The 14,992-nt window shown below is 39.5% G+C and overlaps 1 protein-coding gene across 1 annotated transcript in view; it reads left to right on the plus strand.

Moving 5' to 3' along the window:
• Positions 1–14,992, plus strand: part of LOC128385197 (voltage-dependent calcium channel subunit alpha-2/delta-1-like) — a 98,154-nt gene that overhangs the window by 22,282 nt on the left and 60,880 nt on the right. The window contains exon 3 of the mRNA XM_053344050.1: positions 776–892. Within this exon, the coding sequence (XP_053200025.1) occupies positions 776–892 (117 nt within the window). The remainder of the gene's footprint in view (positions 1–775; positions 893–14,992) is intronic.

The following is a 14,992-nucleotide window of genomic DNA, read 5'->3' on the forward strand; positions in this document are numbered from 1 at the left end:
TTCCTGTTTGCCTGTATATATTACTATCAATTTGGAGGACTGCCAATGAAATACAACATGGAGATTTTAATTAAAGCCTTCTTAATGACCCTTCATTTAAAAGGCAAATGAGTAATGAAATTCAAATATACTTAAAAGAAAATGATAGTGGTAAAATTTCATTGCCTATGATATGGAACGTAGCAATATTAAGAACAATAACCAAAGAGGAATGGCAAGATATGTATATGTGTATTTCAATGGAAAAGCACAACATCTCATGCATGGAAGGAATATGTTAAACCATAAGTGGTGAGACCTGATTTAATTAAAATAATGAATTTAAGGAACATCTGTAATTTATTTTATTAGTCTTTTTTTGTATTCTCTTTGGTGACTAAATACCTCACTGTAGCATATATGCAACTGTATGAAGCCAAACTGCTACAAGCATTTTTATTTAATTTATTCATCCCCCTTTAACTCTCTGTCCCTGTTTGTATATATTTATGTTATATATTTTTCATAGCTATATCCTGAAAGTGAAAAATAATAGATTATGAGTTAATCTGATAAATTAATTGAAATGAAAATAAGCTTGATAGAATATAACATTGGTACAAGATACTTTTTTATTCTTTTTTTATTCATGGCTTTGGAAATCTACTATATCAATTGGAATTTCCTGTGGTTGTGATTATTCATTTGGTGATCATTTTAATGCTTGTTATCACCCTCTATGAAGTGTCCTGCTCCTTCACCTCTGTCAACAGCTCTTCTCTTTTAATTGTCTCAGATATACAAAAAACACAGAAATCACTTCAGTGTGGAGCACAACAACGCAACGGCACTGGTGGCAACGGCTGCAGGAAACATAGAGAAGCTGCTGGCAAACCGCTCCCAAGCCCTGAAGGTGAGTGTCATCCACTCACATGACATTATCTTGTGTCACCGCTGTTACTTGTGGGAGTAGAGCATGACGTTTGATTATTACCTCTTTTCCCATGGTGATGAATATTTTTATGTTATCGATCTGACAGGTCTAATGTCTCTCCTAGCATAATGTCCCGAGCCCAAGGCAACACACAGAAACAATCTGCTTCTCCTCATTTCACGTCAGGACAGACGCTGGAACACAGACACTGCTTTAAGCTATTCACTGATCCAATACAAGCAGACATCCTCCAGCTACATGACTTAATTCAAAGTTACCAGTCTGGGTTACTACATGGCACAAAATCATAACATTTCAATGTGTGTGTATGTGCTGTATTGCTTCTGAAAAACACAAATGTCACAGATGACCCTGTTTAGTTTCAGGGAACTTTAGTCTCTCCTGTGACCACTGAGCCCTACTCTGCCCTCTTGCTTTATCCGTACCAACTACTTTCACGGGTCGTTTGTTTGAAGCAAATGGAAGACAAATGCTATGAAGTCTTTGCTAGCCAAGTGCTTTCATTTTGTTGTAAACTTTAATACGAAACACTGTTCACCACGTACAGTTGAACTCTTCCTGGTTGAAAGGCTGACTAGACAATTCAAAGACATTGGAAGACCTTGTATCAAATTTGGTACCCTTATCTTTTATAAACCACAGCAAATACCGTTCATCAAATCAGGTCATATTGATTTGATACTGATTTTTTTTTTGCTATAATTTTGAGGAAACATGGAACACCTACAACACTTTTTAGCCTGCCACTACAATATGAGATTCAGATTTATGGTTTTGAGTCAAATGTTTCAACAAATAAAGGATGCATTATACTCGCACATTCATGTTTCCACAAGAAGAAATTGTAATCTTTTTATATAGCGCCATCATTAGGTCAAAATTTCAATTTGTCCAACACTTTGTTTTTTGTTTAAATACTTTCCCTCCAACCTCAAGTGTCCTTTTTGTATATAGTGTTTATTGCCAAATGTTAGTGTGCAAAGATGCTAGACTAGGATGTTAACATGGCAAACATTATACAGTACATGCTCACCATCAGCAACTTAGCATTACTGTATCTTTGTGCACATGTCTGCATGTGAATTTAGGTCAACGTACTACTGTGGCTGATTAGAGCCTCATATGTCCACTAGTGTGACTGTTTTAATGTAAGCAACTTGAACTAAATTTCTTGGAGTAAAATGAGTACACTAATCTAACAGGTTTGGATCCTGGCATTTTTTGCATGTAGTTACAAAGGACAACAAGCTAAACTGATCCAAATAGCCTTTCACTGCTCCTTACTTTAAACACAGCAGTGCACCTGGTTAAATAAATTAAGATCTCCAGATGCTGTCACTCTTGATCAATCTATCTCAGAGACCCACAAATATCCAATTAAAGCTTGACAGGATGTTGCCATAGTTACATTTCCATTGATTACCCCATCAATCCAGCTGAACATTTTGTTTTTCCTACATTCCAATAATTGCCAGGGGATAAGGGACAATTAGTTTTGGGTGTTGTTGTGTTGCACCTTGGGAGAAAAACACGACGGTTTGATGGCAGCAGAATAGAGATGTTTTACTCCGAGCTCTGTTTTTACATTTTATCATCACCATCTGCTGTGTATTTCACCTGCACAAGTTAACGTCAGTTGTTTAGCCATATGCTGATGTTCTTTGTTCCTCTCTGAAATTGCATTTACTTGTCACTGCTCACAGTAGCGTGGTCGCTCCTGTAAATAGTGTTTCTTTATAATGAAGTGGAATTGAGCCAGCTTTATGGCAATCAATTTATGTATGGGACCATAAATAGCCATGAGTCCACTTAGCTGAATCATGAATTGAAATGGCGGTATAGGGAAAGGAAGATTGCAGCATGTGTAATGCTCTTGACCTGACCTACACTAATCTAATATTTCTCTGCAATGGTTTCAGTCAGTGCTGCTGTGATTCCCTCTCCTTGACTTACCCCCTTAAGTATCCTCCCACTTTTGTTTCCCGTCTCTATCTCTTATTCTCTTTCTTTTCATCCCTCACTCTTCTTGCCTTGTTCCATTTAGAAGGGCTGATTACACCCAGCATGAAGTAATCACGTAAGAGAGCGATTGTGTGAGAGGTTAAAGCTTTGTGTCTGAGAGAAAGAGGGAAATTGAATGGCCTGATGCGTACGAGAGAAATGATGTTGAGTGGAAAAGAGAGGGAGAGTGGTAGGAAGTCCATGAGTGCACTGAGCCACACCTCCCATGAGGCAGCATACAAAAGACTAGAAGCCTGTTGCAGACCTCCCATCCATTACAATCTTGGCCTCTTAGTACTCAGTCCAACCTGCAGCACTCTCCTCTTTTTCACACAGCAGAGCGTGAACCTTTGAAGCCATGCAACTGATTCACTGTTTCATTAGAGGAAGAGAATAAATCAGACAACATGCATGTGTACTGCACATAACTGAAGTTTCCACCCCCAGATACTCTTAAACTGAAATCTAGTTATTTTGTGTTTAAGTGCTGTTAATGGCGTTTTTGGCAGACCCATTTATCCTGAACCTACTCCCCTTTACTGTAGTCATGTTAGTATACATTGATGCCTCTTGGTGCAATGATTTCATCAAAGCCAAAGATTTTTTAAGGCTTTGATGATTTTTAATGACTTCAATGATGTGTATAGTGTGAACTGTGTCAAAAATAAACAGTGAACCCAAATTATATGAAGTAACAGAAGCATGGATGTTATATACAGGAAGTAGCCAATTGTAGTGTAATGGCTTGCAAAAAACTTATAAATCTTATTTGTATGACTTTTGTCCAATAAGCTTTAGCAAATAATCAGTTGATATCAGTTTATCTGGATAAACCATGCTGGAAAACCTATATAGATTCTCCAGTGGTGGAGACTCAAATGACTGTTTATACTTTTATGTCATTTGCTGCTTTCTTCTTTTAAATTAGATACTTGAAACCGGTTGAGAAGGAATCCTTGGTTGAACTGCTTACAACCCTTGTCCTATCTATGACAGGCCATAACCTATAAACAGGGGTCACTTTATTTTAAGGGAGCCAAAGTGGTTCGGCGCCACTGGCCAAGGCCGCATATCTGGCATTACTGATATGATGAGCCCAACTGGAGAGCCAGAGCTGCAAGACTTAAAGAGAAACTTTAGTATCTCTCAATCTGAACCCTATTTTTGTGTCTAAGTGATTAATTGGGACAACAATTTTTTGAAATCGGTCCAGTTTTGACCGATGTAGCCAGAAGCCACAAAACGGACTGCAGTGTTATCCTTTGGGGCAATCACACCTTGTCAATGTATGTCCACTAAAAGAGTGCTTGTTTTTGCCACTGCCACACAGTATCAGACCTGTGTAAAGCATGGTCAGGAGCAGGTTCCATATTTTTCGCACCTACTGTAAGCACACAAACAAGATCCATCTTTCCTGATGGATCTTCATGTTATCACATTGGCTGTATATGTAAAGGAATCGGAGACACCACCAGTTGGATGAATACTGTAAGACATAAGACATCACACTTAGAGCACTTAGACCTCACAGAAATCATCTGTATTTCCAACCTCTGCAGCAGAATAGTTCAGGCTGTGTTGTGCTTGAAATAAACTGAATGGACACAGCCTCTCTGACTGGTGGCATTTATCTTTACACCAGGGCAAGTTGTCTCCTCTGGCTATGCTTTGCAAGTGTTTATTTGTTTGTGTGTGTTTGTGCGCGTTTGTGCATATCTGTACGTGTGCGCCCGTGTGTGTGTGTGTGTGTGCGTGTGCGTGTGCGTGTTGACCCAGCAATTGTCAATGTACATAATCCCATTAGAATGATTGCGACTGTCATTAACTTAATCAAGGGCCTGCACGGATTTGCTGTCTGTCAATCTGACATCTGCCCATCCTGTCACCTCAATTGAATTGCTAGGTTTGACGATAGTGCTCCCTTGACATGCAATCTTTCAAATGTTGGCAGCTGTTGCTACTTAAAAGAAGACAAGTTTTTCAACACAGCAAAAAAATCTGTCCAGGATTGTCTTTTAGCTATTTAATGCTTCTATAGAAAAAGTACACTCTTGCATCACTTGCAGACCTGAGGACCCTCCCACTGTTTTTCCCAGGTTTCTCCCGTATTTTCATCACTTCTCCCACTGTGCTCCCACTTTGTTGTTTCTCCTTCGAAACACCTATAATTTGCATGCCCTTCACCTTTTATTATGAATATTCATCATACACACAGATCCGTAGGTTTTGTATGTTTATCTGATGTTACTCAATTACCAGATCATCTTTGAAACACACACTACATACAGTTTCAACCCATCTGTCACCACAACCCGATTCAAGGGGCGTGTGCACAGCTGCTCTCTGCTCAGGCTGTCTTTCCTCCTGTCCTCCTCCCTCTGATGCTGATGTGACTCACTGCCTGCAGGTATCGCTGGTAGAGAAAGGACGGGCTGGTTCGTCTCAGCCAGCAGCTAAGTTCACAAGAATTTGCCAAATTTTGAGATACATGTCAAAATTAGATGAATAGTTAGGCTAAACAGACAGCTTTTGTGTGATTCGCGTAACCAGCACATTAGGATTGTGTAAAATATGCCGGTATGGATGGGGCACTGAAGGCAAAAGAGTTGAAAATATTGCTTGTACACAATCAGTGTAGCTCCAGATATTAGTGATCGTCTCCTCTCCCAGTAGAAACTCATTTGGTGCTAATTAAACAACTTCCTCAAACTTGAAAATTGGAGACCATCACAGTTTTAAAAAATAAATTAATTCTTGATCCAAATTTATTTCTCTCTTCTTGTTTAACTGAGTTTTCATATCAGTGTTTTCATATCAGTGCACACATGACTCACAGCTACTGTCAGTCATCTGACACTAACAGAAAAAAAAACCCCTCTCTGACAAGAAACAGTCCCTCAAAGTTTCTGTCTGAAAAGTCTACATATCGATTTCTGTCCTGCTCGTATCACATGTTTACTGTTCTACATGATGAGTGTGGGGTGTGGTTTAGTTTGTAAACTACTGCTTATAAGATCTGCTGTCTTCCTTCCTTTTTCCTGTCCCTGCCTGCAGCAGTCCTCTTCTCTCTGTTTACTGTATCTCCCTCTGCTTCACATTGCTGCTTTCTGTCTGTCAAGCTGTTGTCACACTCAACTTTTTGTCTTTTATCTAATAATGCAGTAGTTGTCTCCCGTTCTACTTACATGGTTTTTGGAGCTCTGGGAGGTATGCAAACCACACACACACAATTCTTCTACCCATACCAGCCTTTCTTTGTAGACTCACTCACTGTGTAATATGACAGTACCAGGTGCTGATGTATAACTCTCTCCCTTCTTTTCATTCTGTGTTTGGAATATTGTTCCTCACCCGTCTTTTTCTTCCATTTCAAGTGAATTCTCCCTAAGCGCTAGTGATCTGACTGGGGAAATAATTTTGTTTCTAAAGCAGTCATAGGCGATCAAAGAATGTGCCTCTTTCATGTTGCACTACAATATTCCGCATTCAATGTGCAATGCCTCTAAAAAGAATGTCAAGTGAAACTGGAATTCCTAATGGGAGAGAAGCGAGAAGCTGCAGCTCTGCTGGGAAAACTGAAAATCCTTGTCTTTTTTTCCCCCTCAGATTGTCGCTGATTATTTCGCTAATTGTTTTAGAGGGACATATTAATGTGTGTGTGTGTGTGTGTGTGGGGGGGGGGGGGGGGGGTAGGGGTAGGGTTAGGGATGTGTGGATGCAACTCAGGAGATAACATCTGCTGAACCTTTATAGACACACAGACAGCACTCTGCTCGTAGTATAACTGGAGATGTGTCTGGAATTACTTCTCCTACGTTCCCTTTATGAGCATCTGACTCACCTTTTTCCTCTGCTTTCCAATTCTCTTCCGACATTTTATTTTAGTTCTCCTTTTGGGCATCATTTTTTCTTTCATTCCTCCCTCTAATGCTGTCCTTCCTTTCCTCCTTCCTCATTTGATCCTAACTCACTCTTAACTTCCGTTCCCATAACTTCACCCTGGTTCTCTGTCACTCTTCATTCCCATTTTACGATTTCTACATTGCCCTGTGTTCCTCTTATCTGCCTCTCTGTCTGTTCTTATTTCTTCCCTGATAGATGTGTGTATGTGTGTGTTCTTCTTAAAATAATGTTTAACTTTAAAATTGATCCCCTTCTCTCTCTCTTTCTTATTTTCTTTCTCTTTGTCCTACCCGCCTCTCCAGCTTCTTTTTCCTCTTAAGGCCATTATAGACAGAATATCTACAATATTTCAATGTGTGTTTTTACCATACTTTACCATTTTTTATGCAGGCAAGCAGCCAGGCTGTTGCATTTCTGATTTCTCCCAGTGGTATTGTGCATTTGTACTTAAAGTATATAACTGAATAAAACATTTGTGGTGAAGAAAGACCTGCTGTTTTTGAGATGGGCAGGATGCAGTAATTATTCAAATATGGAGATAATAACACAGTTTTGAACGGTCTCTTCTTGAAAACAATTTTATGGTGTTGCACTCCCTTGTAAATAAAGTATTTTACACCTTCCTTCCTCTAAAGGTCAGTTGACTTCAAATATCATGTTTGTGTTTCTGTGACTCAGATCCTCCTCACTGTACTATGTTCCAATTGCCCCCAGCACTACATCCATCCTGTAGCTTGTTTGCATGTAACTGTGAAACTGTGACGGCAGAGTAGGTGTGACCTGTAAATTAACTGTAAGTGAACTCGCACATTGTACTGATTGCACACACATTGACCTGAGCACCTTTGTTTAACTTGCCTTGACAGTAGATCACCTCTCTCTGATATCCAGGCCACCTCAGACTACTCTGACTCTGTTCTCATCAATTATTAAATTGTGCCTCTTAACCAATACTCTTTAATGGGCCTGTGGTTAACTTCCCACAGCAGAATAGGCCAACACTGTGTTCCAACACTGACACTAGCAGACATCTCCTGATATTTTCATTTGTCTAAAAAGGAGAACTAGTGATTGTTACAATGCAGAATGATGCACTGAACACAACAGAGACAAAATGCACTGCAAACATGTTCACGTAACCAATACATTTTGAAGTCATATTACATTTTAAAGCAAATAGCTTGAGGTAATGGCAAGCTTCCAACAAAGGGAAACGAACTGCCCTTCTCTGACTTCAGTGATTCCAGATGATTACTCAGCAGAAAACACTGATATAAAATGTGGTTTGATTTAGCTTATTTTAGCCATTTAAGTGAAAAATCTGTACTTTGGTATTATTTTCAGTTTTGTTCTCTTGTTGGTTTAAGGTAACTACTGTTAAATCATTTAATTTAGTTTACATTAAAAATGTTAATGCAGTTGGGACACTAAATATGTCCATAGATGGCTGTTTTTTGCTTTTAAAGTCTTACAGTCTTTACTTTTGACATTATAAAAGCCTATGAGGATTAGACTCTGGTCTCAAGATGGCCTGAAACTGCAGAGAGGACAAGGGAAAGGTTATTCTGTTTGAACGCCTTCAAGGAACTTCTTCTGAGACTTTGTACCTACCTTGAGTGATGCTTGTTGACAAAAGCACCTGCTTAGGGGGACGTGGCGGTCTGCCAAGACCTCACCCAGGCGGACCGATTGCATGGAGGAGAGTGGACTGACCTGCAGAGAAGATGTCGTGATCAAAATCTAAGTGAGAAGAAGAATAAAAGGGCGAGTAACGAATATGAGGGTCTTTGCTTATTGAGATCTCTTACACTCTCAGACAGAGTGTAAGAGGAAGGGACCACAGAACAGACAGCTGAGGACTGTTTGAATATTGATTGGTTAAGGTTATTTCAGGCTTGAGATTACATTAGCACTTTGGCAGCAGATCCAAAAGTCTTTGGCTGCCCACCAGAGTCTGAGCTACAATTGGTCACCATTTTGAAAATAAATAAATAAAAAAGAACAGTTGTTTTCCAACCTTGGCCTTTGTTGTTGTTTGAAACCACTCTCGGCGTTGCTAGCCAATGACAGGAAAACAAATTTTGTTAATTGTGAGTGGGCTGTTGGCATTGGCACAGAAAAGCAGCTTTGAGCCGAGTCTTAATTGCTGAGGAAAAAGATGGCCTGTGCTGCGATGGGAAGATAATGAACAAAATGTTTTTAAGTCTCTCGTGTTGCCATCACATGGGAGCATTCTCGCTCTCCACAGTGCATGGACCACTGATGCGGCAGGTTACCATGACACCCTGATCGCTTAGCAACATGGGCATCATAAACAGATTCTTCACTCCAAAAATGAATCACTTCTCAGTCTCTTTTTTTTTTTCTAAACTGGGGAGACAGGATGAGAAAAACTTTCATTCAAGTGCCCTCATCCACCATAATCTACCATATGTAGGCATTACACACAAAACTGCCTCTCCAGTAGTATTCATGCTCATTAAACTGTCTAAGAAGGAGAAGAGCGAAATCGTGAGCACTTGACTAGAGCTCTTTTAAGCGTTGTGTTATGTAGTGGTGCGTAATAACAGAGGAGTCACTGATCTCTAGTGTCTGGAAGTGCGTTATTAAACCGACACTGGATGACACGAAGTGAGTCATTAGACGCTGCTGTTAAAGCCCTAATCACAGGGTAGGCCCACACACACACACACACACACACACACACATACACACACACTCAGTATGCTCCTTTCTCACATTCACGCACATTATTTCATCACACAGTAATGTAAGAACTACAGTTTGCTTTGTACAATTTCCCACGAGTGCATTATCCACTTGTACACAGAGATCATATCCTACACTATAGTCATTTATCTTCTATTTCCAGTTGCTTTCTGAAGTGTGCATGTGCCAGTATGCAATTAGTCACTTTCCACAATGTCTTTTCAAAATGATCTCCAATTGAAGTCCAAATTTATAACCTCAGAATAGCTGAATAAACAACATCAATTTTCCACTCATGTCATATGCCAATGAGTTATTATAGTCAGGTAAATTTATGCTGATGGAATCTCAGGCTACAGTGGGCCTTTCAGAGTAACTAGCTTGTAGCAGAGTGATCTTAGTGGGTATGATTGATATTGTGAGTAGTCTTCAGACCTTAAAATATTGCCTCTTTAGTTGCAGTCACATTTCATGGCCTAGGGGGAGACTGAAGGAAAAGCACTTTCACTATGATAGCTTCTAATAAATTATAGGAAATATTGGGGGGGAAAACAAACGCACAATGGAAATACAAATTCATTTTTTCTCATTTATTTTTTAATCTGTTCAGTGACACACGGAGTGTCCTTGAAACCCCCCAAGTACTGTATAATTGAACATGCTACAACACATGTGTACACATTTAAGCTGTAATATTTGTAGTACATAGGATTCTACCTGTTTATTGGCATTGGTGTTTTGAGAATACTTGTTTTTTGTGTTAACTGTGTAAGGTGTAAGTACTTAGATTTGACAGTAATACAAAAACATCACACTTTAACATCTGAGAAGCTGTAAACATACAATTTCTGCATTTTTACTTGAGAAATAATTATATTGAGTAATGATAATAAAATAGTTGCTGACTTCTGACTATTGTCCACTGACCAACTCATTCAAGGATTCAGGTCTACATGAGACCATGGAATAATCGAAAATAGTGTAGTCATGCAAGACCGTGGTGGCATCATATTCAAGTCTCCCTGTGGTCATAGCTGTTGAGACTCCTCTCTGTGCCAATCACAGACCCTTGATAGTAGTTCCTATATCTACTGTCAAGCTCTGGCTGCTGTCCCTTGAGACAAGATGGCTGTTTTCCTCCTCTACATTTGTGTGCCAAAGGAGTACGAAACATATGTATACACAGCAAGTCATGAGGGGGCGATGTACATAAGTTAAAAACAGATGGTTTGGCAAATCCATGAAACTTATGTAAAGCATATAGCAAATTTGACCATCTCACAATAACATTTCTGTAAATGACATAGAAAGGAATTGTTTTGTTCTGCTTGTACAATTCATTTTGTGAAGATACACAACCAACTAAGAGTGCTGTACACCAATGAGTGTGTGGACACTACTTTCATACTTTCATATAGAGGAATATCCACATATTGCAAGCAGGGGATTTCCTAAGGATCTTTTGTTCGTGTGATGCAATGATGTGCAAACATATTTCTGCCCCCCCTCACCAAAAACTATTAATATTTGATATATAATGTTGCAGAAAATGTTGAATCAGTCAGATAAAGAGTGTGCGTGTATGAATTTTGGTCACAAGTGACTCATTATTCTCCACTTCCTGGAGTGTGTGTGTGTGTGTGTGTGCGCATGTATGTCTGGCTGCTTTTGTCAGCCCAGCTGTCGCACTCTCAGTGTGCCTCCACCACTCCAGCTTTGTCTTTGTCATCTCTGCTTTCCTACATGAAACTTATCAGACGTACAGTATATGCATACAGAGAGGGAGTGTACATTTGATGTGCCTTGCTCATTACTGCTCTCTCTCTCTCCCTCTGTCATAACCAGTCACAGTCAAGCATAGACGGCAGGAGCTGTGCTACAGAATAAAAGTGTTTTTGCACAATGCGCAAAGAATTAGAGTTGATATTGTTTTGTTGACTGTTTTTTTTTCTTGTTTTTTTGGTGGGGGTAGGTTGTCTCTAGAATTCTGAATTTTTGTTTTTCTTGCGGTTTGATAAATCAACAGCTCTGAAACTAAAACCAATTGAAATGTGAAATGATTGCTGACAATAAATCCACTTTTGGAGCCATCACAAAACCTCCAAAAACTCTGTCTTAGCTCTGTCACAGTTAAAGTTGGAGCTAAAGGAGGCACCACCAAGCAAATTCTTCTTCGCTCCAAACAGACATTAAATATGACACCCTTGACAAATCTAGTGGATGGAAATTGTAACATTACTTCAAGACACTGTGACATATACTGTATACAGTGTATGTATACATGTGTGAATGTGCATTGGTACTGTATGTAGGTGTGTACATTTGCAGAACCGCCATGTCAACATTGTAGTGGGGCATAGCTGTAATTGGGAGTAGTGTGCAGCCAGCTGGCACATAGATAGCGTGCTCGGCTGGGAGAGTTTGCTGCAGGAGAGATGAGCTGTCCAACCAGTACACAGCAGTGGACAGTGAGGCTAAGGCCAGACTCTAACTCTTCCTGTAAAGTTGGTACATTGGTGAAGGGCTATTTCCTGTCTAAAAGACCACGGTTGTAGTGAAGCGTGTTAACTTGCCAACCTGCATGCACTTATTGTACAGTTGTTTTCTTTCATATGCCAGTCTGCCTCGGCCTGTGTGTGTGTGTGTGTGTGTGTGTGTGTGTCGATATTTGCGTGCACATTTTTGTCATCTGCTTTGGTTAGACAGTCCACAACGAGTGAAAGTCAATGTCCTAACTAGGATAGCGCAAGTGTGTGTGTGTGTGTGTGTGTGTGTGTGTGTGTGTGTGTGTGTGAGTGTGTATGAGTGTGAATGTATCTCCTTCTCTCCCTTTTTTTTCCTCACCACTCTCCTCCTGGCTCCCTACAGGCTGAGCAGGATAGATCTGACTAAAGTGCTGCCAGTCACAACAGCAGATGCTCATGTTTCCTCTACTCTCCCGTGCCTCCCTACACATCAGTGAGATGGCAGGTGTGAGTGTGTGTGTGTGTGTGTGTGTGTGTATGTGTGTGTGTGTTTGTGTGAATGTGTGTTCTGTCCTGGCTGGACTAGATGCTCTAATCAGACTGCCAGGAACATTTGTCAAAAAAGCAAGAGTGTATGTTTACACAGTACATCTCTGTGTGTTGCTTATATAGTGCACAATGTCCCCTCATCCTGTTTTAAACCTGTAATCCATTGATCATATACACATGCAGACACAAAGAATGATTTTTGGACAGCAGAGGGAGATCTGTGTACTGCACATGTGTGTGAGTAAGTGAGTGACAGTACTTCGTTATATCTTTTTCTTATTTAGCTTTTGTTTTTTTGCCCTCCCTCCCACCCTCTCCTCATCTCTTCTGCCATCCCTCCGTCACTTATAAATGAAGACTCATCTAAATAAGACATATCGTCCCTCGGTTATAACTTAGTGAGAGCTGTGATTCATCACTGGAAGGCCCACATTCCCACTCTTCGACATATTTCCCTCAACAAGCCAAAAGTAGAAAGCACCATCAAAGATCCCCTCCTGACTATCTGTAAATGTTTGTCTGTTTTAAGACATTTAAAAAATACTCTGCTTCGATAATAATTTATGTCTGATATGGTTTTCCTACAAAGGGTCTAGTTATTGAGTTAAAAATCCTTAAATACTTCCTATGTTTTATGTGTTGACAAAAAAGGTCAATTACCTCATTAGAATCATTCAAATTACATGTACTCCTTCTCCTTCATTAAATATCCCAGACTCCATGAATATGCATAGGTTTGAATTTTATAGTTTAACTATTGGACATGAGATGTCTCATATTTCACAGATGAGGATGATGCATGATGATATGGGTCATGCATCTTTTTATGATGATATCTTAAAACTACTGAACAAAAATATACTTATTCTTTACTTATATTTTTACTAGGATTTTTGCTCTTTTACAAATGTGCTGCTTTCTGGCTTCTTTTAAATCACATTTCTGTAGAAAAAAGGTTATCATCTTATTTGGATCCTCATGTGAGAGATTTAAGGTGTTATGTATAGTGGGCATGATTCATTTTTTCCAAACAGAAGACACATTCACACACATTCTGTGCATGTGCATATGGTGGATTAAGAGAAGATCTACTATGAAGTCGTGATTAGCCGCTTGTTAAACATTCTTTCCTTCTTGCTAATTGTTAATAATACAACTTTTTTTATTTCTGTTTTTTCATATTGTTAGCATATGTGACTATAAACCTCATATTCAGTCACAAGTCTCCTCTACCCCAATGACTGCCAAAAGGAATGTGAAACTAATGGTGGTAGAGTTATATGTGTCCCTGTTCCCCACACTAGAAGTGGAACCATGGACGGGCTGAGTCTGTATTTTCAGGCATCAAGCTATGCAGCATGAAGCAGACATAGATCATCTTCATTATCTGTTCAGTAACTCAGCAATATGCTCTCATTAGTCATTCTATAGCAGCTTGCTGATATCATAAAATGATATTCCAGCTCATTAACAAGTCCATATTTCTGACTTCCTTATTTATTCTAATTACTAACAGCTCTGTAGTTTATGTCACAACTTGGCCAATATGTGTCAGTTGCTGAACTTGTGTAGATCGTAAATGTGACACCTCCTGAAGGTATACCCTGCTGTGAAAAACGTGAAATCGACATGAAAGAAGTGAGAAGCTGCAACAGCTGTTGACCTTTAACCGTTTGACCCCTTGGTGTGCTGTAGAGATCCTCATTAATGAATGCCCGTTCCTCCTTTGTGTGTGTCTGTGTGTGTGTGGGCAGGTGTGTGGTTAGAAGAGAGAATGTGTGTGTGCATGCAGTAAATCCATCCTGACAGCTGTAACTGTTCGCTGAGAGGAGTCAAACACAGGGTCAGCAGGTCTGTGTAGTGGTCCACCTGCTAAGAATTCACTTTTAAGTTAAATAAACTAAGCAAATAGAATGTAACATCTGTAGCAGCAGAGCAATACCTATAAATCATCAACTTGAACAATTTGTAGAACTAGTCACATTGATTTTGCTGTCACTGAAATGAAGGGAACCTTTCTTTATGCCTTAATCCCACATTCATGCCATCTCTTTCTCTCTTGAAAAGCAACTAAGCATTTTTGCTGAATCACTTTCAAGAGGAATCAAGTCACTTTATTCCACTTTTCTTTACATCATGCTATTCCTCCTTGGTATCATATTGTACTGGCTTGGATTAAGACAAAGATATCCACAGAAACAAATGCATAACTGATGTCTTATGCACTCAATAAAGCCTGAAGCCTTATGTTGAATGTGTGAACCTTCACATAACATGCCTTGTAGTTATGCTCTTTCTATCACAGATAAGTCCTGCTGCCACCAACTAGATTGAGGCAGACACACTCAACTGTGAATTATGTGGCAACTCTTTGCATATTTGCGCACACTCATTATTTATTTTTCACCAATAATGACTTGTTAAGACCCAT

The sequence above is a fragment of the Scomber japonicus genome, chromosome 23 (assembly GCF_027409825.1).
Source record: "Scomber japonicus isolate fScoJap1 chromosome 23, fScoJap1.pri, whole genome shotgun sequence".
Classification (NCBI taxonomy): domain Eukaryota; kingdom Metazoa; phylum Chordata; class Actinopteri; order Scombriformes; family Scombridae; genus Scomber; species Scomber japonicus.